At 41.8% G+C, this 22,892-nt stretch overlaps 1 protein-coding gene across 2 annotated transcripts; it reads right to left on the bottom strand.

Moving 5' to 3' along the window:
• Positions 1-7,683: 7,683 nt before the first annotated feature.
• On the bottom strand, positions 7,684-21,692 carry LOC122117237 (corticotropin releasing hormone binding protein). 2 transcript variants are annotated; one of them, XM_042690944.1, is made up of 7 exons: positions 21,567-21,692; positions 21,125-21,218; positions 20,675-20,832; positions 18,778-18,988; positions 16,447-16,595; positions 12,359-12,476; positions 7,684-8,356 (listed from the first exon to the last, which is right to left on the bottom strand). In XM_042690944.1, exons 1-7 carry the CDS (start codon positions 21,645-21,647, stop codon positions 8,199-8,201), a joined length of 969 nt encoding a protein of 322 aa, XP_042546878.1. In that variant the 5' UTR covers positions 21,648-21,692; the 3' UTR covers positions 7,684-8,198. The 2 variants fall into 2 exon arrangements, with proteins under 2 accessions (XP_042546878.1, XP_042546879.1); XM_042690945.1 differs by lacking the exons at positions 21,125-21,218; positions 21,567-21,692 and adding an exon at positions 21,002-21,071.
• Between the last annotated feature and the right edge of the window lie 1,200 nt (positions 21,693-22,892).

Below are 22,892 nucleotides of genomic sequence, written 5' to 3'. Positions count from 1 at the left end.
CAAAAGCTCAGGGACAGTGCCCAGGCCCTGAGTTCAAGTCTCAGGATCAGCATACACACACACACATACACACACACACACACGTTCAACATCACCTTCACAATTTTTTTTTTTAATTAAAAAGTGTTCAGAAAGCAGTGCTAAATATGGTCTTTTTTGAGTGACACCAGCAGCAGCTGCCTGCAGTGGCTTCTGACCCATAGCTTGTTCTTCTCTTTCTGATGCCTGTGAAGATTTCAACAGAAAGCAGAGGAGAGAAACAGGCCTCACCAGTCACCCCAGAGTCTCATCTGTGACTCATGGACATATTCCATGATCATAGAGAAGGCTTGTCTAGAAAAGCCACGTAGAAACTGTACAAAACAGAGGCACAGAGCACCTTTGACAAAAAGAAAGGAGGGGAGGAGGAAGGAGAAGACTAACAACAAGAAGTAGGAGGAGGAGAAACTGAGGTACTATACAAGATCCTCCTATCACATCCTCTCAAGCAGCTGGGACTACAGGTGTATACCACCATCCCCAACATATATTTTAATGAGTCTTTTCCTCATTTTTATATTTATCACATTTTTTTAAACCGGCATTTCCTCTTCCTCATAAGGTTTTGCTCTTGTCTTCTCAGAGCGACATTCCAGATGTTTCTCCAGTCCTAAATAAAGCCCTACCATGAAGTTTCTGTTTGCTCTAAGCATATTTTATCAATGACCTAAGGAGACTTTTAGTTCATTCATGCATGAGAGAGCGTCTTTCCAATTAAAGCTAAGCACTGAAAGTGACTCCCAGATTGGTTTCATTGAAGGGAAATGCGGAAGCTAAACGTTTTTCACTGGAAATTTGACAACAGTCAGAAAAGCTTTGTTAAGAGAAAATGTTAACTGATAACATTTAATTAGCACAGGTTCTAAATAGAATATTGCGTAGAATTTACGCAGGCACACTTCAGTTCCTGTGTCACTGGTGATGGTTCTTTCTATAGTTCTTCCTAAAAACAGGGACAACGGTATATCAGCCTCTTTTCATTTGGATTCTTGTTTCGCTCATGTTGTCGATGGAGAAATAGGGTTCATGTTGGCTCCTTCCATCTTAGAGAGCTGATTCTCAGGTAGATAATGAAGGGGCCTGCTTTTCAATTCGCCCCATTGTGTTTCTGTAGGTGAGGTCAAAGTGGCCGTGGAAAGGGACCACCACTGAGATTTTGAAGAAAGATAAAGGCCATAATCACTTAAGACCCTTCCTTGGTCTGTAAGGGATTTAACAGCAGCTTGGCATACCTCACCTCATGGTTGACTGCAAAGCACAACTTTTCAAGTAAAACAATAAATAAAATAAAAATGACTGGGGCTGGGATGTAGCTCAGTGGCAAAGCACTTGCCTAGCAAGTGCAGCGTCCTGGATTCAATCCTCAGGACCAAAAAAAGAAAAGACAAAAGAAAGATATAGTTAAAAACAAAAACAAAAAGAAAGTGAGCAGGTGGAAAGTTCTACAGACAAACCATACAATCATATGTTTGCATTTCCTCAAGAGCTCTTGTTAGATAAAGCCCATCCACATAAAGGAGGCTAATCTGTTTTATTCAAAGTGTGTTGATTTAAATGTTCAGCTTATTGAAAAATTACCTTCATGGCAATATCTCAATGAGTATTTCATCAAACATCTGAGTACCTTGGCCTCACCAAATTCGCAAATGAAGTGAACCATCACGCTTGGCCACTCTAAAAGTTAAAAACAGGACCATTTGTTATAGAACCTCCAGAAAAATGCCCTAAAATCACTTTGAATGGTGTATTTGGACAAAGAAATAAGAACAACAACAATTTTTTTTTTTTTTTTTTTTTTTTTTGCTGGCACTGCCCGGCTGGTGGAGCCCTTCAGAAAGGCAACAGACTCTAGCAAGGCAGTGAGCATTAAATACACGAGCTCCTGGATCACGCCCCTAAAGTCCCAGTCCTGACTCCTCTGCTCTCCAATAGTGCAATTTGCTGCCCCTATCTGCCCCAATTATCCCATCTGTAAAGCGGACAGAGGCGTAAATGTTTTAACTCATGGGAAGTTTGTTAAATGGTATAAGGAACATGAGCTATCTACAAATAGGCATTTTATTATAATGTAAATGAAGAAGAAAGCCCAATATTTCTTTTCACTTTTGTCATCTTAGAGATAATTTTGTAGAATATTTTTTGTTTCTTCTGCTTCTGCTTCTGCTTCCCCTTCTCCTTGTTTTAGTTTGGTTTTCTCTTTAAGCTGAAAACTTAACAGAGGATTACAGCAACCTTACCCCATCCTACCTCTACCCTGAGGCTGGTATTCCCATGGCTCCCAAGAAGCCCTGGGTGTCATGTGTTGTTTATCACAGGGGAGGTCCCTGCTCCGCAGCTGGGACTTAACTATGAAGGGATTGGTTACCTTTGAGCCAATGGCAAGGCAGGCCTACCATGCTATTAACCTTGCAAATGGACCACCCTACTTTAATGAATTGATGACTAAATTCCATAGTGGTAAGGCCATTTAAGGAGGTAAAAAAAAAAGTCAGCATTTAATATTACAAAAACAACATGCTGTTTTCTTTTCACAAAGTAAATTATCATCACGTAAGCCTTGTTAAATAATATATATTAATATCTGTGTGTATGTGTGATGTATCACAGAGGAAACTTTGAATAATTAATATACACTTTAAAATGAATGACTAGAATAAGGGAGAGGGAAAACAGAAAGGGTAAGGAGGGTGAATATAGTCCAGTCCTTTATATGCATACATGAAATAGAACAATGAAGACTGTGTTCAGAAGGGGAGGGTGAATCAGGAAGAATGATGGTGGGGTAAAGTTGATGGGGATACCTTGTAAACATATATGTAAATAAGACCATGAACTCCCTTGCACACTAATATATGCTGACGAAAACAGAAAAAAATAAGCTGGATGCATCCATTATTATAAGTACCCAGAAGGCTGAGATCCAAAGAAGCTTGGTTCAAGACCAGTCTGGACAGAAAATTCCATAAGACCCATCTCCAAAATAACCAGCAAAAAGCTAGGCTAGACCTATGGTCCAAATGGTAGAGTTTCAACCAAGCAAGCAAGCATGAGATCCTGAGTTCAGACCTGAATACCAGGGGGAGGGGGGAGTATAATAGTAACTGGTAAAATTATTTATAGTATTTAAGATGAGATGAAATTATATTCCCAAAGATGTAATTGATGATATCTCCAGGAAAGGGATCACACTATACACAGTGTCTTCCATGTATCTAGACAAGAACTCAGTACTTCATGTAAATTACCACTTATATGGTAGGTACAACTGTTCTGTATTTGAGGAAGCTGGTGGATGGGTGCAGCAACTTGCCCAAGGGCATACAGCTAGTTGGTGGCAGAGTCAGAACTCAACCCTAGGTCTAGGTTCCCCAGCCTAGGTTCTTTATGAAGTCTGTACTCACAGGTCTAGGTCTTGCTTCTAAAGCTGCTCCCATCCATTTCACATGGGCAAGATGCCATTCTTTAAAATGAATGACTAGGATAAGGGAGAGGGCAAACAGAGAGGGTAAGGAGGGTGTATATAGTCCAGTCCTTTATATGCATACATGAAGACTAAGTTGTACATGAAATTTATATTTGATGAGCTTTCATTTTATACCTTTTAGAACTTCCAGCCTGCCTGCACCTCCATTAGTCTCTTGTTAGCTGGCCAGATAGCTTTGAGTGGAGCATTCCCCTGAGTCTGTTTCTTTTATGGTATTTCTTAACTCTTAATATCACTACCCCCTTCTTTATTCAGCATCTGTCTGCTGTTTCTACAGCATATCATAATGATAAGCACCAAGTTGCAAGGCCAACCACTGACTAATTACCTCTTGGTATTTGAATCTTTGAAACCATCAGATGCTATACAATTGGAGTATGAAAATATCGCCCACAGGCTCACAGCTTGAGCACTTTGTCCTCTTTTGGTGTTGCTGTTTGGGGAAGTTGTAAAAACGTTAGGAGATGGGGCCTAGTTGAAGAAAACAAGTTACTTGGACAAGTCTTGGAAAGTTCTACCTGGCCCCCAGTTCTTCCTGTCCACCATGAGGAGAATGGTCTCTTTTCTACATGCTCTGTCATCATAATGTTTTATCTTGCCACAGGCCCAGAAATAACGAGACTGTGGTCTGAAATCTCCAAAACTCTGAGCCAAAAGAAATCCTTCCCCTCTCCCATAAGGTGTTTACATCAGTATTTTGACCCAGCCACAAGAAAAGTAACTAATTACAGGTACAAGTAAATCACTTGTTTTGTTAAATATACATTCTAAAGAAAGCAAGCAACAGAACTCAAGGGGAAAAGCGTGAAAAAGTACAGCAGGAGAGCTCACTGGACACTGATGAACATGAACCATACAACTTGTAAGTGGAGGTGAGGGACTGGGATGGAGGGAGGAAACAAAAGACACTGTATGAAAGGAAATATATTTATTACCTGATTCATAATTGTAATCCCTCTGTACATCATTTTTATAATAACAATAAAGTAAATTAATTATAAAAAATAAAACAAAGAACACAAGGAAAAGCACTGAAAGCAATGCAATTTCGGTGAAAGACGATATTTTCAGTCACGTGGAACTTTTACTCACCTAGGTAGCCACATCCTTGGCCTGTGCACATGGCGCCTAGACTGCATCTGAACCATTAACCATCAAGACAGGGGAAAGGTTCTTAGAAATCTGAGGAGAATCAGCAGGGTGACTCCTCCTCACTGGGAACCTCCAATATCTGATAACTCATTTGGTGATGAGGGTTATAGTTCTGTCCTGCTCAGCTGACTTCCTGTCCTAGCATCAACACTGAGTCTTTCCTCTAAAGCATAAGATACTTCCTGTTTTCTGTTGCTCAGCTGAGCAACTGGCAACACTGCTGTCACTAAGAGCAAAGCCTAGAGTCCAATTTAGAGACTTTGATTTTATGTGTTCAAACCCTGTAATCAAGCCTTCTTTCTCTCACCCAGATTTCCTGTGTCCTATCTCTGGATCCTCTCTCTTTGTGTAGTTTGTCTTCACACAAACACACACACACAATACACACACTAAATACTTGGATGCAAAGAGGAAAATGTATGGTAATCAGTACAAATGACCCATTAGAACACAAGCCCTCTATCTGTTTATCAGAAGATACAATAGTGTGTCTCTTTCTGCAATAGTGGCACAAATAAGAGTGTACTGAGATATCATTTCCTATGATTAACTATAATCGGAGCTCTTTTCCCCAAATCTCTTATTGGGTGGTTTTGAGCACATCAACACACTGCCTACAAGTAAATCCTGTCCATCAAACCTTTATATTTCTTTCCTGAACATTCTACTTTGCAGGCAAACACTGTTTTACTATTAAAATGGCAAAAAAATGAAGATTTAGAAAAATCCTTTATCACCAAATTTCATACTGAGCCAACTGAATTTCAATCCTGAGAAAAACTACATGGCAGATAAAGATTCATCTAGTAAAAGGCAAAATTAAATAACAGAAAAGCAGTAAGATTTCATTTACTACAATACAACCAATTACAAGCAAATGAAGGAGTGTTTGCAACTAATGCTGAAGAGAGGACAGAGACTCTTAAGCCCTCACATAGGTCTTAGATAAATATATATATATATATGATATATATATGTATATATATTTTTTAGGTTTTAGATAGATTTAAACATTTCATTTTGAAAAAAAAAGCTTATGAAGAAGATACATATTAAAAAAAAAACTCAGTGATGGAAAATGAGTAAGTGACTTACTCAAGTAAGTGGCAAAGTTGGAATTTTAAGAGCCCGAATGATCTTAATGACATTGCTCAATGACCTTTCTCAGAAAAGCAGGTTTGAGTGGATTGCTTATACCTCCTGAGAGGTGGTAGAGATCTGGAGGTATAATCAGGAGGTAGAGATCTGATATTCAATTCACAGCCAGCCTGGGCAAAAATGACAGTGAGATTCTTATCTCCAACAAACTAATAAAAATAAATAAAAGTTGAGATAGAGCTATGGATCAAGTGGTAGAGCACTAGCCTTGAGCAAAAGAAGTGCAGGGAAAGCACCCAGGTCCAGAGTTAATGCCCCAGGACTGGCACCAAAAAAAAAAGGAAAAGAAAGGCAAGTTTGCCCAATATACTCACTCAGTGGATGTGAAAGAACTCCAAGACTCCCTGGAATTTCCCCCCAGAAATCTCACCTCTTGTCTTGTTTTCAAAAACCTACTCCATCTTTTTGGAATGAAAACTCTTAAGAGTGGCTATCCTCTTGAAGCATGTAAGCTATAATTGAACGTGGTGGTACATACAACTGCAGTCCCAGATACTCTGTAAGCAGATCCAGGAGTGTTGTATGTTGTGTACACTTTTGCAAGGACAGATCAGGCAATGTTAATGAGACGAGACTCTGTCTCACAAACAAAGGGGCAAGGGGTATGACTCGTGATATTAATGCTTGCTTGGCAATTATTAATAAGATAGCTAAGAATATAGGCGTGAGCTACTGGAACCAGCTAGAATATTTTTTAGTAAACTGAGGAACTCAATATTGTAGATGCTGATAAAGCATTATATAATCACCCACCCAACAGAAATTTATTCAACCATTTGCTAAATTAGTCATTCATTCTAGAATATCTATTGGGTTAAAACTTGTGCTAAATTCTAGGTATTTTACAAAACTCTTATCCAGGGTGTGTGTGTGTGTGTGTGTGTGTGTGTGCTGGTTCTGGGGCTTAAACTTGGGGCCTGGACACTGCCACTGCACTATTGCGCTCAAGGCTAGCTCTCTACCACTTACTTGAGCCACAGCTCTACTTCCCCTTAGTTTTTAATCCTTCTGCTTGGTTGATGGATTCTAGAATAGTTGAATGAGGTTTATGTTAAATATGTTTCGAAAATCATAATGAAGCCATTAATTACTGCATAGTTTGAAATTTCCTCCATTAACATAAAGAGCTCACTTCAGAATATTCTTCAGAAGATATTTTTGCTCAGAGATGTTGTCTACATATTGCTTGTCAAACACAAAACGTTCAGGGAGCAGTAAACTGTTTTCAGAACCAGAGAAGTACTCAGATTTCTGAAAATTGTCTACAAGAATTGTGAGGTCCTTGCTGTCCTTGTTGAAAAGTATGACCACTGCGATGAAGACATGAACTGAGTCTCTCCAGAGGCCAATGGAAAGTAGATTCCTGCTCCAGGCTTCCCCTCTACAACCAACCAAACACTGCCATTCTTCCTCTGCTCTTCATAATTATCTCAACAGTCCAGAGTTCTACCAACTCTGAGAAATCTCTAACAATCGCTTTTAGCATTTAGTTCTGAAGTACATGAGAGCATCATTTTCTGAGGGTTACAAAGGAAAAGACTAATCAGGAAAACAAAGTACAACATTGCTAGACGCTTGTAACTCACACCTGTAATCCTAGCTAATCAGGAAGCTGTGATCTGAGGATTGTGGTTCAAAGTCAGCCTGGGTAGGAAAATCCATGTGACTCTAATCTTCAGTTAACCACCAAAAAAAGCTGGAAGTGGAGCTATGGTTCAAGTGATAAGAGTGCCATCCTTGAGTGAAAAAGCTAAAGGAGAGTGCCCAGGCCCTGAGTCCAAGCCCTAGTACCAGCACCAACAAAAATAATAAATGAATAAGTAAATAAAATAAAACATATTGTCAAGATGCCAATGTTTTGAATGCATTTATTCATGTTTGTATTTGTGGATGGAAAGTACAAAGTTTGGTTAAAAATCAACCAAAAATGGCTACCACTTCTATCTATTGTTAACAGAATTGTTAACAGAAAATAAACAGATGCAGCTCCTTTGGTATATACAAGCCTTTGAAGTTTTCTGTTAGAAAACTATTAGTGACATCTTTTTCCTTCCTTTGTAGTCCTTTCTCTTGAAAACGACATTGTTTTACACTTAAGAGTTCAGTTTTGCAACACACCTGTAAATTACAAACATTTCCAGTTGAAACTTGTTTCCTACCATGCAGTAGAAAACTTGCCATGTGCCTTGGTTCAATAATATATTACAAAGAGAAAGGAAGCACAGTACAAAAACTTAACGTGTCTGTATGTTCATGGCCTAAATACTGACTGATTTGAGAAGCTTTTCACTAGCTGGTCATCAAAATTATAGACAATAGCCATTAAGAACACATTTAGCTAGTAGCACACCAGTCATTTGAGTATTCAAAGGCTCAACAAACAGAATTCTGGGATGCTGTTTCCATTTTCATTTTCCAGTTCAGATGGTTCCAGCTGACGATATTCAAATGTCACACGATTTATGTGTTTTCCACTGGAGACCATGCGCACCACAGTGTTGTCACAGCCAATGTTCATCTGGGCTGTAATGGATGGAAATAGGAGTTTCTCAGTAGGTTAGAAACCATACATACTATTGCTGTCCACCAGATCATTTAAACACAGTGAAACATGGTAGGCATATCCCTCTACACATTCTCTTACATACACTATTGGGTGAAGCATTTTTGTGGTTGTTGTTTCTGTTTTGTTTTGATATATCATGAAATCGGGTGGGAAAGTGGGCAAAGGCTACCCATGACCTTTCTCTAGGTGGGGGGGGGGGGGACAAGACTGTCCCTAGAGACAGGTTGGAAATGTACAGAGACAGTTGCAAGAGGGTGTCACCAAACCTGGGGTTTAATGATCAAGGGCTAAGGGCATGTACCACTGGATGTTTATGTAGAGCAAAGATTTAAACATCTCCTGCTTATTTTTTCCTGATCTAGATAGTAAGTGTTGTGCACGTAAATCAAAGGTCAGTTGCACAGTACAGACACACACGTTGTAGGCTAGCTCCTGTTCTAGGGCCCAGCTGCACCTTTTCTGTCTCAGTGCTCTGCATGTCTGAAATAACTTCTAATATCCGCTCTTGTCTTTTATCCACTATTCTTGTTATCCATGTGAACATCTGTCAACTTACTCTTCTCATGAAGGTGTGCCTGAGTAGTCATATATTGAAAGTCACATTATATTTTTAATTAAAAAATCATTTTCCTTTTATTTGTCCAGCCTCAAGCTGATTCCTAGGAAAGATTTGGCTGCCCACATAATTCTTCCTGCTGCTGTAATTTCCTTAACTTCCCTCCATACTTTTTGTCTCTATGAGGTGTTTCTAAATACTGAGAAGACAAATTCTATTACCATTGGGTAACAGGAGCCTCACAAACACTCACCTGGGCTTAAATAAAGCGAAATCATTCCATGTTTTTAAGGTAAAAGTCAATTTGAAATCATCATAAACATTGATCCTGTAAATTTTTTAGTTATTTTAGTTAATATGAGAGAGTTTCACACTTACTTTATGACTAGAGGGACACTTTTTTTTTTTTTGTGTGTCATGGGGCTTGAACTCTGGGACTGAGCACTGTCCCTCAGCTCTTCAGCTCAAGGCTCGCACTCTACTACTTGACCTACAACGCCACTTCCAGTTTTCTGGTGGCTTATTGGAGAAAAGAGTTTCATGGACTTTCCTGCCTGGGCTGGCTTTGAACCGTGATCCTCAGATCTCAGCCTCCTGAGTAGCTAGGATTACAGGCGTGAGCCACCAGCACCCAGATACATTTCTTTTTCTTTTTTTTTGAGGGGGGTCTGGTTGTGGGGCCTGAACTCTGGGCCTGGGCGCTGTCCCTCAGCTCTTCAGCTCAAGGCTAGTGATCTACCACTTGAGCCACAGTGCCACTTCCGGCTTTTTTCTTTTTGCTTATGTGGTGCTCAAGAATCAAACCCAGGGCCTCATGCATGCAAGGCAAGTGCTCTACCACTGAGCCACCTTCCCAGCCCACATTTATTTTTCTTTAAACAATTTGAAAGGCTATTCTTCTGATCTTATTCCAAACTTCATATAATACATCTTATTTCCTTTAATGTACCGATTATTTATTTTGACATAGATTTTAATAAAATTCAATTTAAAGGACAAAATCAATTTATACTTTTTAACAATTTAGGAAGGATTTGTGGGATTAGAGTGGAAGAAAAACAATCAAACATATTTAACATGAACCACCAAAAACTGATATTATTTGCAACTTAAAGCCATCTAAAACCTGACTTTAATTATGTACATAAATTAGGCAAAAGTATTTTTGGCCCTTGTCTAGCTCTTTTGCCACCTTCAAAGTCATGTGATTCAATCAGGAAAATGACCCTGGCTTTAATGATGTGGATTTTAAAGAACACATGTTCTTTAATCTAAACTTTCCTTTTAAGCTGGGTGCCAGTGGCTCACCCCTGTCATCCTAGCTACTCAATAGGCTCAGATCTAAGGATTGAGGTTGGGAGCCTGTTTAGGCAGGAAAGTCCATGAGACTCTGCTCTCCAATGAATCACCAAAAGGTCAGAAATGGAGCTGTGACTCAAATGGTAGAGTGCTAGCCTTGAGCAAAAAAGCTCAGGCCCTGAGCTCAAGCCCCAGGACTGTCAAAAAAAAAAAAAAATTGAAGTCTTGTTGTGTTTAGGGAGGGTAGAGACAGAGACCACACTAGGCCATAGTGTCTACCTCTATGTATTAATTCTGTCTCAGGCCTGTTTTTCCTATCAAGGTTTCAGCATCAAGTTAGAGAAAGAAAATACTGTTGAGTTGACCTGGTTTTAAAGATAACTGGGCACAACTGATCAAAGTGACTCTCTGCTTAGAGTTTTCTTACTTACGTAGGGAAGAGTCTATGATTGGAATTACCTATGAGATTAGACACTGGGATGCTTCATCTTCTTTTTTTATTTTATTTCTCTTAAGATACAAATGGAGCCAGGTGCCAGTGGCTCACACTTCTAATCCTAGCTATTCAGGAGGCTGAGATCTGAGGATCGCGGTTCAAAGCCATCCTGGGCAGAAAAGTCTGTGAGATTCTTATCTCCAATAAACTACTAGAAAACTGGAAATTGGCGTTGTAGCTCAAGCAGTAGAGCGCTTGCCTTGAGCTGAAGAGTGCAGGGACAGTGCCCAAGCCCAGAGTTCAAGCCCATGACTGACAAAAAAAAATTAAAAAGATGCACATAGACTCCTGTACCTGAAGCACAGATATAGAAATGCACACTAGAGGTATGTTTAATGTAATTCCTCACACACACACACACACATGTGCACTTGGTTAGCTTGGTCATGAGGCCAGTCATTTCTAGCCCATCCTCATCCACCTGTACATGATCACATGGAAATCCTCACTGGTCTCTAATAAAGAAGGTCTGCTTCTGCTTGGCAGCTGTATACTGAACCAATTGGGTTTTTTGCTTTTTTTTGTGGGGGGGATCCGGTCGTGGGGCCTGAACTCTGGGCCTGGGCGCTGTCCCTCAGCTCTTCAGCTCAAGGCTAGTGCTCCACCACTTGAGCCACAGGACCACTTCCAGCTTTTTTTCCTGCTTATGTGGTGCTGAGGAATTGAACCCAGGGCCTCAAGCATGCAAGGCAAGTGCTCTACCACTAAGCCACCTTCCCAGACCTTTTTTTGCTTTTTTGTTTTTTTGGGTTGTTTTTTTTTTTTGGTTGTGGGACTTAAACTCTGGGCCTGGGCACTGTCCCTCAGCTCTTCAGCTTAAGGCTAGTGCTCTACCACTTGAGCCACAGCGCCACTTCCAGTTTTCTGGTGGTTTATTGGAGATAAGAGTTGTATGGACTTTCCTGCCTGGGGCTGGCTTTGAACCATGATCCTTAGATCTCAGCCTCCTGAGTAGCTAGGATTACAAGTGTGAGCAACTGATGCCCGACCCAATTGGTTTTTTTTTTTTGTTTTTTTTTTAATTATAAGCAGCCATTTTAGGATTGACCATTTACTTTTGGGCTGCAATGGCCTCTAAGGAGCTGGTTTAGCTGCTAGAAGTTGGGGCCCCTCAGCAGTTCAGACAGCAGTTCTAGTAAGGCTTAATCCTTTATTGTTTATTTGCTGTAAGTAACAAACACGTACACACACAAGTGGAAAATATATTTAACCATTATTATATTGTTGCATTAATTTTGTTGTCATTGTTAGTATTATTACCAATCCTTGGTACATCTACCATTTGAACCATTAGTCTTTCAATAAATATATACTTTAACATCAGAGGATGAAGGGAGGGATTCCCAAGAATATGAAAAAAATGGAAAGTTTTATCTTTTCACTTTTACTTGGGGCCAATGTTAAATATACCTCCTACTTGCTTCGTAGCTATAATTTGATCATGCACTTTAATACTGTGCATAAGCTCAAACATATACTTCTAATATTGGCTCAGTGAGTTCATTTTGGACGAACTTGTTTTCCAATATATAGAAACACAGGGTGAAGGGGTGTTTATGTAAAGTAACATGGGTGGGCACATGATTAATAATTGAAGAACTAGCTTACCAGGACCATGAAAAGGGTAGCAGAGATCAGCTAATGGCATCATCTTAGAAGGGTCTAATCCAGTTCCTCCTAGTAGCTCTACAAAGTCTCCAATTTCCCCGCAATCTGCTGGAGGTCTCTAAGAAAATAAAACAACAGAGCAAGGTATGTTTAAATCAGTGACAGAAGTCAAATCAGTGTTGGGGGAGAGGGGGGATTCATTTAATCAGACCTATGCACCCTGGAAGTGCCATTGGTATTTAATATCTGGAACTCTGAAAATTAATAATAAGAATCACTTTCCTAAATAGCTTGAGTAAATCAAGCATATTGTCTAAAATGTGCTTACAGGAATCTATAAACTTGATATGAAATATTAAAATGCTTTGCTTTTCAAATCACATGGAATTATTTGAATTTCTTTTTTTTTTGGGGGGGGGGTCAGTTTGTGGGGCCTGAACTCTGGGCCTGGGCGCTGTCCCTCAGCTCTTCAGCTCAAGGCTAGCACTCTACCACTTGAGCCACAGTGCTACTTACGGCTTTTTTCCTTTTGCTTATGTGGTGCTGAGGAATCGAACCCAGGGCCTCAGGCATGCAAGGTAAGTGCTCTACCACTGAGCCACCTTCCCAGCCCCGTTATTTGAATTTCTTAATGTAGGCAGGCAGAGTTAAATGAAATCAGTTATCTGTACTTTATAAACAGGATTTCAAGTTTTTTTCCTTTAACTCATCTCCTTTCCTCTTCTTGCAGAAACCTTTTTTTTTTTTTTAATGTGTATGCTAGTCCTGAGGCTTGAATGCAGGGCCTGGGTTCTATCCCTGAGCTTTTGTGTTCAAAGCTAGCACTCTACAATTTGAAACAAAGTTCCACTTTTGGCTTTTTGGTAGTTAATTGGAGATAAGAGTCTCATGGACTTTTCTGCCTAGGCTGGCTTTGAACCATGGTCCTCACATCTCAGCCTCCTGGGTAGCTAAGATGACAGGCATAAGCCACAGTCAATTCTCCTTTCTTTTTTCTTTCTTTTTTTTTTTTTTTTGTCAGTCATGGGAACTGAACTCTGGGCCCAGGGACTGTTCCTCAGCTCTTCAGCTCAAGGCTAGCACTTTACTGCTTGAGCTACAGCGCCATTTCTGGTGTTTTTCTGCTTATGGAGTGCTGAAGAATCGAACCCAGGGCCTCATGCATGCGAGGCAAGCACTCTACCACTGAGCCAACTTCCCAGGCCTCTCCTTTCTTCTTTATAAAAGGATTTTTATTCCATTGGAACATATCATTTCTATCAACAAAGATTTTGATTAATTATGATCCTATTAAAGAAAGAATAAAACTGACTTAGGGCCCCAAGTTCATTGAACACACCAATCATCTTTCTCCTTTCAATGAAAACAGATTTATGTGACGGTACTCAACAGAAGAATGGATTGTGAGAACTGATTTGTGTGACCCACTGTAGCCACCTTCCCCTGCTTCCCCTCACCCTTCCCCTAGTCTTACTCACAGCAATTCATGTGCCTCACTCCACCAACACAAAGAAAACAGCTACTCTTGGCCCTACTGAATTGCTTTGGGTACCCCCTCTCTTGTGAGCAGGCTGCCTCCTCAGCATGCCATCTGTGCAGAACACAGGGCCCAGCTTGAGTACTGACTTTAATGCTCTGCTCTCTCTGTATTGAAGTAATTAATTCACTAGTGCTGGAGATTCAATTCTAGACCTTGTATTTGGTAGCCCCGCCCCTCCAGTCCTTTTGTTTTTAGTTTGTTTTTCAGATGAGATCTCACTCTACCTTTCTCTGGGATCATCCTATGCCTGTTTGTCAAGTGGCTAGGATTACAGGCATGTGCCTCCATACCAAGCTGTCTTGAAATTCTCAATTTCATTCTGTAATATCTCCTACAATTTGCATAGCTCATTTTGCCTGTAATCCTGTTCTTCACAGAAATGTAGCAAAGCCTGATAGGTATCTATAAGTTAACTAGCACAAAGGGAACAATTGAAAATAGGGACTCAGGCAGAAGTGCACATATTACACATTTAGGACATTGGCCAACCTGTTGTAGCTCACCCCTATAATCCTAGATACTCAGAAGGCTGAAATCTGGGGTTCATGATTCAAAGCCAGCCTGGGCAGAAAAGTCTGTGAGACTCTTATCTACAAGAAACTATTAAAAAAAAAAAAAAAAAAAGGCAGAAGTGGTGCTATGGCTCAAGTGATAGAGCACTAGCCTTGAGCAAAAGGATCAGTTCCAAGCCCCTGAGTTCAAGCCCCAGGACCAGCACCAAAAGAAAAAAAGAAGGAGGAGGAGGAGGAGGAGGAAGGAGAAGAAGAAGGAGAAGAAGAAGGAGGACATTGAAATACAACGGAAACTACACCATGAATTACCACATACTATAATGACAACTGTTCAGCTGAGGAAAGGAGCCCGGAGGGGACTCTATATTAAAACAGCCTACTATGTGTGGGGTTCTATGTTTAGGTACTTTACATATAATTTCATCAAGTGATGAAATAGAGATTTAATTAACCTCCCTGTGCATAAGGCTTCATGTTTGTGAATTGAGAGTCAAATTAAACTATATAGGGGTGAAAGGAAAAAAAAGTAATTGCCTTTCCCCTGGGTAGAGGGTGTCCAAGGGGAACATCTCCAAAGACAGAAATTTCCGTTTGATTCTTTAGGTTCCAAATGTCAGCAGGTGGTGTTGAAAAGGCAGGCTTGAAAGAGTAAAGTGGGAAACAAAGAAATTGGGAAGAAGTAGAAAGTAAAATGAGGGGACAAAACAAAGAAGCACAGATGATGCTATTCCTTGGTGTTCAATGACCTCTCCTCTGTAATCCTCTCTCATTCTCCAGGCTCAGCCTCCCAGCACTGGAATTATAGGTGTGCATCACCATCCTCAGCCCTCAAGAAATACTTTTTTTTTTTTAAGGAATAGATGACTAGAACACATAAGGCTCTAAAATGTTAAGGGAAGAGCCGAGCACCAGTGGCTCACATCTGTAATCTTAGCTACTCAGAAGGCTGAGATCTAAGGATCCCAGTTCAAAGCTAGCCAGGGAAGGAAAGCCCATGATACTCTTGTCTCCAATTAACCACCAGAAAACCAGAAGTGGTGCTATGGGTCAAGTGGTAGAGAGCTAGCCTTGAGCTGAACAGCTCAGGCTAGCATCCAGGCTCAGAGTTCAAGCCTGATGGCAGATGACATACAAACAATATCAAACCAATGAGGCTGAACTACACACATTCAAATACACCCTCATCAAAAGATCATTCTTTTACCAAGGCCTAGCAACAACAGCAAAAATAGGCAGTGGTCCACTAGAGGAGATTGGATATGAATTCTTTTTCTCAGCCTTGGTCCAATTTATTTGACTTCCACTAAAATCTGTCTGATTAGGAACTCTGGCTACCTTTGATACCAGTACCTAGGTGTGTTATCTTCACCTCAGCATTTGAGCACATACATACAAGGAAATGGGATGACTCACAGGGAAGATGCTATCAGCACAAATAAATGTGGCTAAGTTTAGTATTCAGTTAAAGGCCCGTGTGGAAGTTCATATGAAAGTAACTTGATAGGAATTCTCAGCTAATATTTTCAAAGCAAATGGATTGAATTAAATGTAATGCAAACACTTTGGTGCTTTTTGCAATCTAAAAATCCAATTTTGTATTTTATGCTACAGTTAGCATTCTTCCATCGCTAGCCGGGTTCTACCAATGAGATGCTTCCTTCGTATCAAAAGAAAATTCCAATAATCAGAAAAGCAGCTGTGCTGATGACTCACACTAGGTTCTGCTAGGAGAGAATTTTTGTAAAAGAAGACGAGTACAAGCGAGTTCAATTGTAATTACATACCACAAGTTTACCAATTGAGAGCATTCCTTACGTCACAAGCAAAACATTGAAGTAGTCAGAATGGGCACCTGAGCATGAGGCTTACAGCATGATGGAAATAGAAGAGAGCTTAAGCTAAAGCCGCCAGGGCAACGAAGGGGAGCTTTAATAGCCGAAGGGATAGGCTGCTCCAATTTTTGGATGTCACATCTGCTGGGGCTCTGATAAAATTCAGCTCTTGCCAAGTGATTAGCAAGGAAGCAAACCACTCACCTTTAAGTGAAGACCATGGAAGTGTCCCAGTGTGAGATCAGATATTTTGATGGCCACTGGATAAATGATGGAGAAGCTGCAGTTTCGATGCTGATACGGGACCACCAGGGTAAACCTGCCATTTGGGGTCTGAGAGATGACATTGCAAGCTTTGTAAGGAGAGAGAGAGACAGAGACAGGGAGAGACAGAGAGACAGAGAGAGACAGAGTGAGAGACACACAGAGAGATGTTTACATTAGTTGATGTGCTAGGTATTTACAGAAATTGATCATGCCCCTATTCTAGGTTTCTGTTCATGGTCTAGAGTATTGTACTCAGAGACAGAATATATATTATAATGACATCTGCAAAAAGGAAAGAGTTGAGGAATAAAAACCATCATTGACATGGACCCTGTAGGTAGGTCCTCAGCTGCAGGAGTTGTTTTATTACAATCAGAGGACATTACCAACCAGACAATAGAACTGCCTGGTAGAAGTTCTAGAAATATTTCTGTTTACTAACATCTCGGTTAAAGGCAGGCATCTGGGAGAATCAAGGCTTCAAAGTAAGGCCTGAACTCAAACCCTGTCTGTTTGAAATATTTACTCACAGAATTTGAGATCCTATTTTTTTTTGTAATTAAGTAAATACTTTTATCTCAAGTAAAACCTTCAGGCTAAGATTTAAATAGAAAGAAGGCTTAAGTCTGATGAATATTTGCTGGATATTGACTATTTTTTTAAAATTTTTGTGCTGGTCCTGGGCACTGTCCTTGTGTTCAAGGCTGGTGCTCTGCCACTTGAGCCACAGCTCCACTTTCAGCTATTTTTTGGTGGTTATTTGGAGATAAGTCTCATGATTTTCCTGCCCGATCTGGCTTCAAACAGTGATACTCAGATCTCAGCCTCCTGAATAGCTAGGGTTATAGGCATGACCCACCAGCACCCAGCTTTAAAAAGTAAAAGTTTAATGTGTACTGCTCTCAAGAATTTCTGAAATTTGGGTTTCAATTCTGAAATTTCGTCTCAAATGTAGACTTAATGATATTCTTCTATCTATGAAACTGAAGCATTGGAATTTGCATTTTTGCTTATTATGGTACAAAAGTTTCTGACTGATCAGATCAAACCTAATTCTTGCCTCCTTCTATTTTTAATCACACTTAATTTCAAAAAGAACTGAAATGCCTCAGTTCTAGATGGTGTCTTGTGACTTCTTAACAAATAAAGTATTAAAAAGTATTGCATTTCATCCTCTAGAATTACTCTGCTCTAATCTTAGAAACACCCTGGGGAAGGAAAAACTTTTATTTTTATTGAAAGGTTGATGAGCAGAGGGGTTACAGTTACATAGGTAAGGTAATGAGTAGTGTTTTTAAACACTGTTACCCCATCTCTCATTTTCTCCTGCTTAACCCCTCACTACTCCCCCCACCCAAGTTATAAGGTTATGTCCAACACAGTGTCAAGTGAGTATCCATACTGCATTAGTTCATCCTTTGTCCTGTTTTTTTTTTAAATAGAATTAGAAGACAGTAACACATTATCCTTGAGGTTAGGGCTCACCCTTCAATTACATGAAATAGTCACATCCATTTGTATGCATCCTGTAATGAGTGATATGCTTGCAAGCTTGCTTTCTCACTTTCTTTAAGATTTTTCCTTCAATGGGGAAAAATAAACAGATGAGTGGATTTCTTTTGATTAGGATAATCAGCTATACAACTATACAGCTTTCTAGTGTAATCTTGAACTATGTGATGGTAGATTCCGCCCGGAAAGGCAACACAAAGATAACCTAGCCCAATCCTGTGTTCAGGGCATGACATCTGTCTACCATATCTCAGATGTGCAGCCTTTCAGCTTTTGCCTATTAGCTCTAGGACCACAGCTGCATATCTGATCCTTTAAGCTTATCCTGGATTCATAGAATGACTGGGGAGATTAAAGTTTGTCACAGAATGCATTACAGTACCTTAGGAGATCAAAACAAGACTATGAAGAAAAATAGACTTGTATCCACCATAAGTTAGGATAGACCAGGAAGTAAACTTAAAACTATTAATTTCATTTTCACAGTAATGAATTAAAAAATATTCTTTAGGTGATTTCTAAGTGTGAATGGATTTCCATTCAAACCATTTCTCATCAAATTTCCTACATCTAGGAGAATATTACCTTGAAAAAGCAGGTTTAGGAGAATAATGGAAGGGGTGACATTGATCAAGATGCATTGTACTCATAACCTGACTGATGGAAATAAAAAGAAATAAATGGAATAAAAATCAGGTTTGAAACCCTCTCCCCCAAGTCTCATCTTTTGAGTGAGAATACAAGAAGCTCACTTACGAAAGAGGTTGGAATCCATCTTTATCGTTAGTGTGAATCCGTTTCCTGGCTCATGAACCCGGAAGAAGATCATGGCCACATTCTGGGAAGATCTGATGCTTCTTCTGATAAGACCACTCTCACAGAAATCTATGTACCGCTCCGTGGTGGGGAGGGGGTGGTCCTGGGAGCTAGGGAATTTCTCCCCCTTGAGGATCCATCCATCAAACACCTTTCCCCAAAAAATAAAATACATAGATGGTCACTTTTGTAACCTCTTAAACCATGAACATTGAAAAGGAGAGAAAAATTCTCCAGCTAGTTTAAATGAGAAATTGACAGCTCACATCCCCAGCCTAGTTGCTTCCCATTTATGTATATTTGGACTGTGAGGACTGATGAGTAATTACACATAATTAATTCATGTGTTTTCCTGCATATGACTTTTTTTGGCTAACAATTACTCAAGTATAGGTCTTAAAGCTGCTAAACTGTCCTATACTTTATCTTAGCCCTTCAATTATTTGGCTAAAAGGAAATTATAGACAATGCACATTTTTATCTTGCTCATTGTTTCCCAAAAGAAGTCTACAGAAGCATTACTTGGATTTCATTAAGCCCTATCTTTCTTCTAGTCATTAAAATGTGAACAAAACATCTCAAAATCAAAGAGCAAAGGAAACTGGGGAAGCAACATTCCTTCTTTGTGCATGTCCTGGGGCTTGGGCTCAAGGCCTCAGTGCTGTCCCTGGGGTTTTGTGCTCAAGGCCAGCACTCTACTACTTGAGCCACAGCTCTACTTCCCACTTTTTTGGTGGTTCATTGGAAATAAGAATCTCATGACTTTCCTGCCTAGGCTGGCTCTGAACCATGATCCTCAGATTTCAGCCTCCAGAATAGCTAGGATCACAGGTGTGAGCTACCAGCGTTGGGCTCACCCATTATTTTACTTTTTGCTATCATCCCAAATTATTTAAAACACCAACAATGCTTCAGTTATGCGATGCTGTCAGAAAAGCCATGTCTCCACGGGGTACTTTTGCTAGCTGGACAAAAGGCAATTGACTTTCCTCCCAGAATCCCACAGACTCCAGTTCAGTAAGTCCAGCACAGCCTACATCAGCCAAACTGCCGGCAACCCAGCTACAAATTATTTCTGCCATGTTTGACAGGCTCCAGAATAATTCTGCTCTGAAGGTTTTAATCTTGATTGTTCTCATTGGACAGTCGAGTCTATCAGCCATCCTAACCCAACCTGGGCAATTATGGCAACTGGGTGTGGCGGGACCATGGGCTTGCAGGGCTGGTGCTCCCCTCTCCTGACTCAAAGTAGATTCCTCCTCCACCTTCCCCCAGCTGCAGGGCCCTACTGTTCCCAGATCCGACTGTCAGTCTTTGAAGACAAGATCGTGCACCACAAGAGCCGAGCCAGGTAAGCTCACATCTGGGATGTGTAGGGCTCACCTTCTCACCAAGATCCATGCTCTCCTGCTAGCTATTGGCTATCAGATTTGGCCTGGCCCAGGTTGCATCACAGTTTTCACACTGCAAGTGCAAGTGTTTGCAAGTTCCCAGGGCTTCTAAAGCGTATAGGAAGAATTTAAACCACCCCAGGGCAGTGTACAGCGCACCCAACCTACAATGTATTGGGTGAAGTCTTTCTTGGAGTTGGAGCGAGGTTTCCACAGTATGCCCTTCCCCACCCCCCCACCCGCACCCGCACCCCGCGTGCCTCTCCAATTCGGGGCACCATAATGTGTACAATGATGTTTGATTAGGAGTTGTCCCTGGCTCCCTGTGCTTGGGGCGGGATTCCGGTCCTTTCCACCCCCCGCGGTCCCCCAGGCCGCTCCCTCCCCCCGCCCTTCCCCGCAACCCCCCCCCCCAGGGTTCCCCGGGATGGGACGGGGTGCTTCACCTTCAGGAAATCCCCGCCCTGACAGTCGATGGAGACCAGGTCGTAGTGGATGGTGATGAACTCCTGGGGCTCCCCGATGAAGAAGGCGGCACAGTGCAGCTGCGGCTGGTCAGCGGTGAAGGTGAACTGGCCAGGGAGGCTCAGCATGTCCAGGCACCCTGGGGGGAGGGCACCAAGCCGGGGTGGGGTGAGCTGCAGCTTCCACAGCGCCAGCCTCGCGCAATCCCTCTCCGCGCGCCCCATTCCTGGACTCTGTAGAGCGCAGCGCCCCAAGCCAGAACTCCTCCTGGTTCTCGTACCCTGGGGCGGGATCCCACAGATCCTTACCTACCGGAGTCTCACCCGGAGGCCCTGACCCCAGCCCGGGGATCCTGGGCGCCCTGGGGCAGAGCCCCAACCTCCCCACCCGGCTGGCGCTGGATCGCTGGCCAGCAGGGCGCCCAGACTCACGCAGAGCGCGGCGGTATGGCTGCTCCCCAGCCAGGTCCCGCTTCAAGTTGGCGTTGAAAAGCAGGAGAGGGTCATAGCCCACAGCTTCTTGCATCTGCCAAGGAAAGGCAACCAGAGGAGAAAAGTTCAAGGGATGGGAAAGAAAGTGGACGGGAAGGTAGTGTGTGGGGTGGGGGGGAGGAGACCCTCCAATGCGGCCCAGGGAAAGCAGAGGAGAGGGTGTACAGTCCGGAGAGGGTCTTACACCCCTTCCTTTAGACCAGGGCTTCTCCCATGGGAAGAAGGCAGGCAGGAGGCTCAGAGGAAGGGAAGAAAAAACTGTCCGACAGAAATCAAGTGGGAGGGATAGGACTCCACCGAGGGGGGAAGATAGAACTAACCCTATATAAAAGAATAAAAAATAAAGGCAGAGGGCTGCCGCTAGCGAGGAGAAATGGCTTACCTCTAGGTACCTGCTCTCCCCTCTCAGAGCAGCCAGGAAGAGCAGAATGAAGTGGCCCTGAAGTTTGAAGTTGGGTGGCATGCTGACCTGCTTCTGCAGCTGCAGGCTCCACTCCGGAGCTGCTGGCTGCACACCGGGAGAGCAGCGGAGTGAGAAGCTGCTGGGGTCCCTGGCAGGGTGCCTTTTATACAGCAGGAGACCGGGGAGGCTCCTTGCCCCGTAGCAGATTCAAGCTTAGTTACCATGGGTTACCCTGTGACCAAATGCGTGGCAGTGGAGGGGGGGGGGGGTCCTCAGCCACAAATTTTCAGCATGGCCCAGCATTATTCACCAAGAATGATGACTTTTGTCATTACAACTCCCTGAGCTAGAGGTGGAGGCGAAGGAGGCGGGGAAGAAGGATCAAGTCTGACACCATGTACTCACTCCAGGACAAGCGCCTATAACCATGACTTTAGCTCCATGTAAACAGCTGAGAAAGTGCCATTCTGATCCACCCCTATGAATTCCCAGACTATTTCTACCTGCTGGTAGAAAGAGCCACTGAGAAGTGCTCTGTGCACAGCAAATACAGAGTGAAGCAATGGCTTTGAGATGCAGACACAAATTAGGTGCAAGTTACTGCTGTTAGCAGAGAAAAGTGCTTTCTGCTTTGTGGCCAAGATTATGGGCTATGGGGGGCGGACTCTGCCTCTTCTGACATTTCTACCCCTTTTTCAGTATAGACAATAAGTTACTCAAATCTATCTCATAATGAGACCATACTACAGGTTTTTCCTTTTTTCTTCCTCTTAGGTTTTGATCTCAGGGCCTAACCACTGCCCCTGAGCCACAGCTTCACTTCTGGCTTTTCTGGTGGTTAAGTTGAGATTAAGAATCTCACACTTTCCTGCCTGGGCTGACTTCAAACCACAATCCTCTGATCTCAGCCACCTGAGTTTCTAGAATTTGGGGCATGAGCCACCAACATCCATAAAGGGAAGGAAATGGCATGTTTGGGTCTTTAAAAGACCCAAAATTGTAACTTTGCCTAGTGGTGTTAGACTAGACTTTTTTTTTAATAGCAAAGACAATTCTGAACTCTGAAGTTTCATCTTAGTTATTATTTGGAAAGCCTCCCTTCACCAGGGTTTTCTCCCCTCCCCAGAGACTAGATGTCTGAATTTCAGAAAGAGTATATAAAAGAAACGTGCAAGGACTAAAAGAGGAGAAAAGTAAATAGTTTCACATCTTCTTGCTTAGCCTGAAATATGTCAAGTCATCTTCAGATCTTTTTTGGTTGTCTTATTTATTTACTGAGACAAGGCCTCAAAAAACAAAAGAAAG

Source organism: Dipodomys spectabilis, unplaced genomic scaffold (genome assembly GCF_019054845.1).
Source record: "Dipodomys spectabilis isolate Male_0828 unplaced genomic scaffold, ASM1905484v1 ptg000140l, whole genome shotgun sequence".
In the NCBI taxonomy this organism is placed as follows: Eukaryota; Metazoa; Chordata; class Mammalia; order Rodentia; family Heteromyidae; genus Dipodomys; species Dipodomys spectabilis.
Note: the sequence above shows the minus strand (reverse complement) of the source record. Positions and strands in the feature narration are given on the sequence as shown.

What these genes read in the sequence shown, in the direction of transcription:
- LOC122117237 (XM_042690944.1), bottom strand. Translation starts at nt 21,647, where the DNA reads ATGCCACCCAACTTCAAACTTCAGGGCCACTTCATTCTGCTCTTCCTG. An exon ending in GATGGATTCCAACCTCTTTC is followed by an intron (nt 16,596 to 18,777) that starts GTAAGTGAGCTT and finishes CTCCTTACAAAG; the next exon opens with CTTGCAATGTCATCTCTCAG. An exon ending in CTACCCTTTTCATGGTCCTG is followed by an intron (nt 8,357 to 12,358) that starts GTAAGCTAGTTC and finishes CATCCATTACAG; the next exon opens with CCCAGATGAACATTGGCTGT.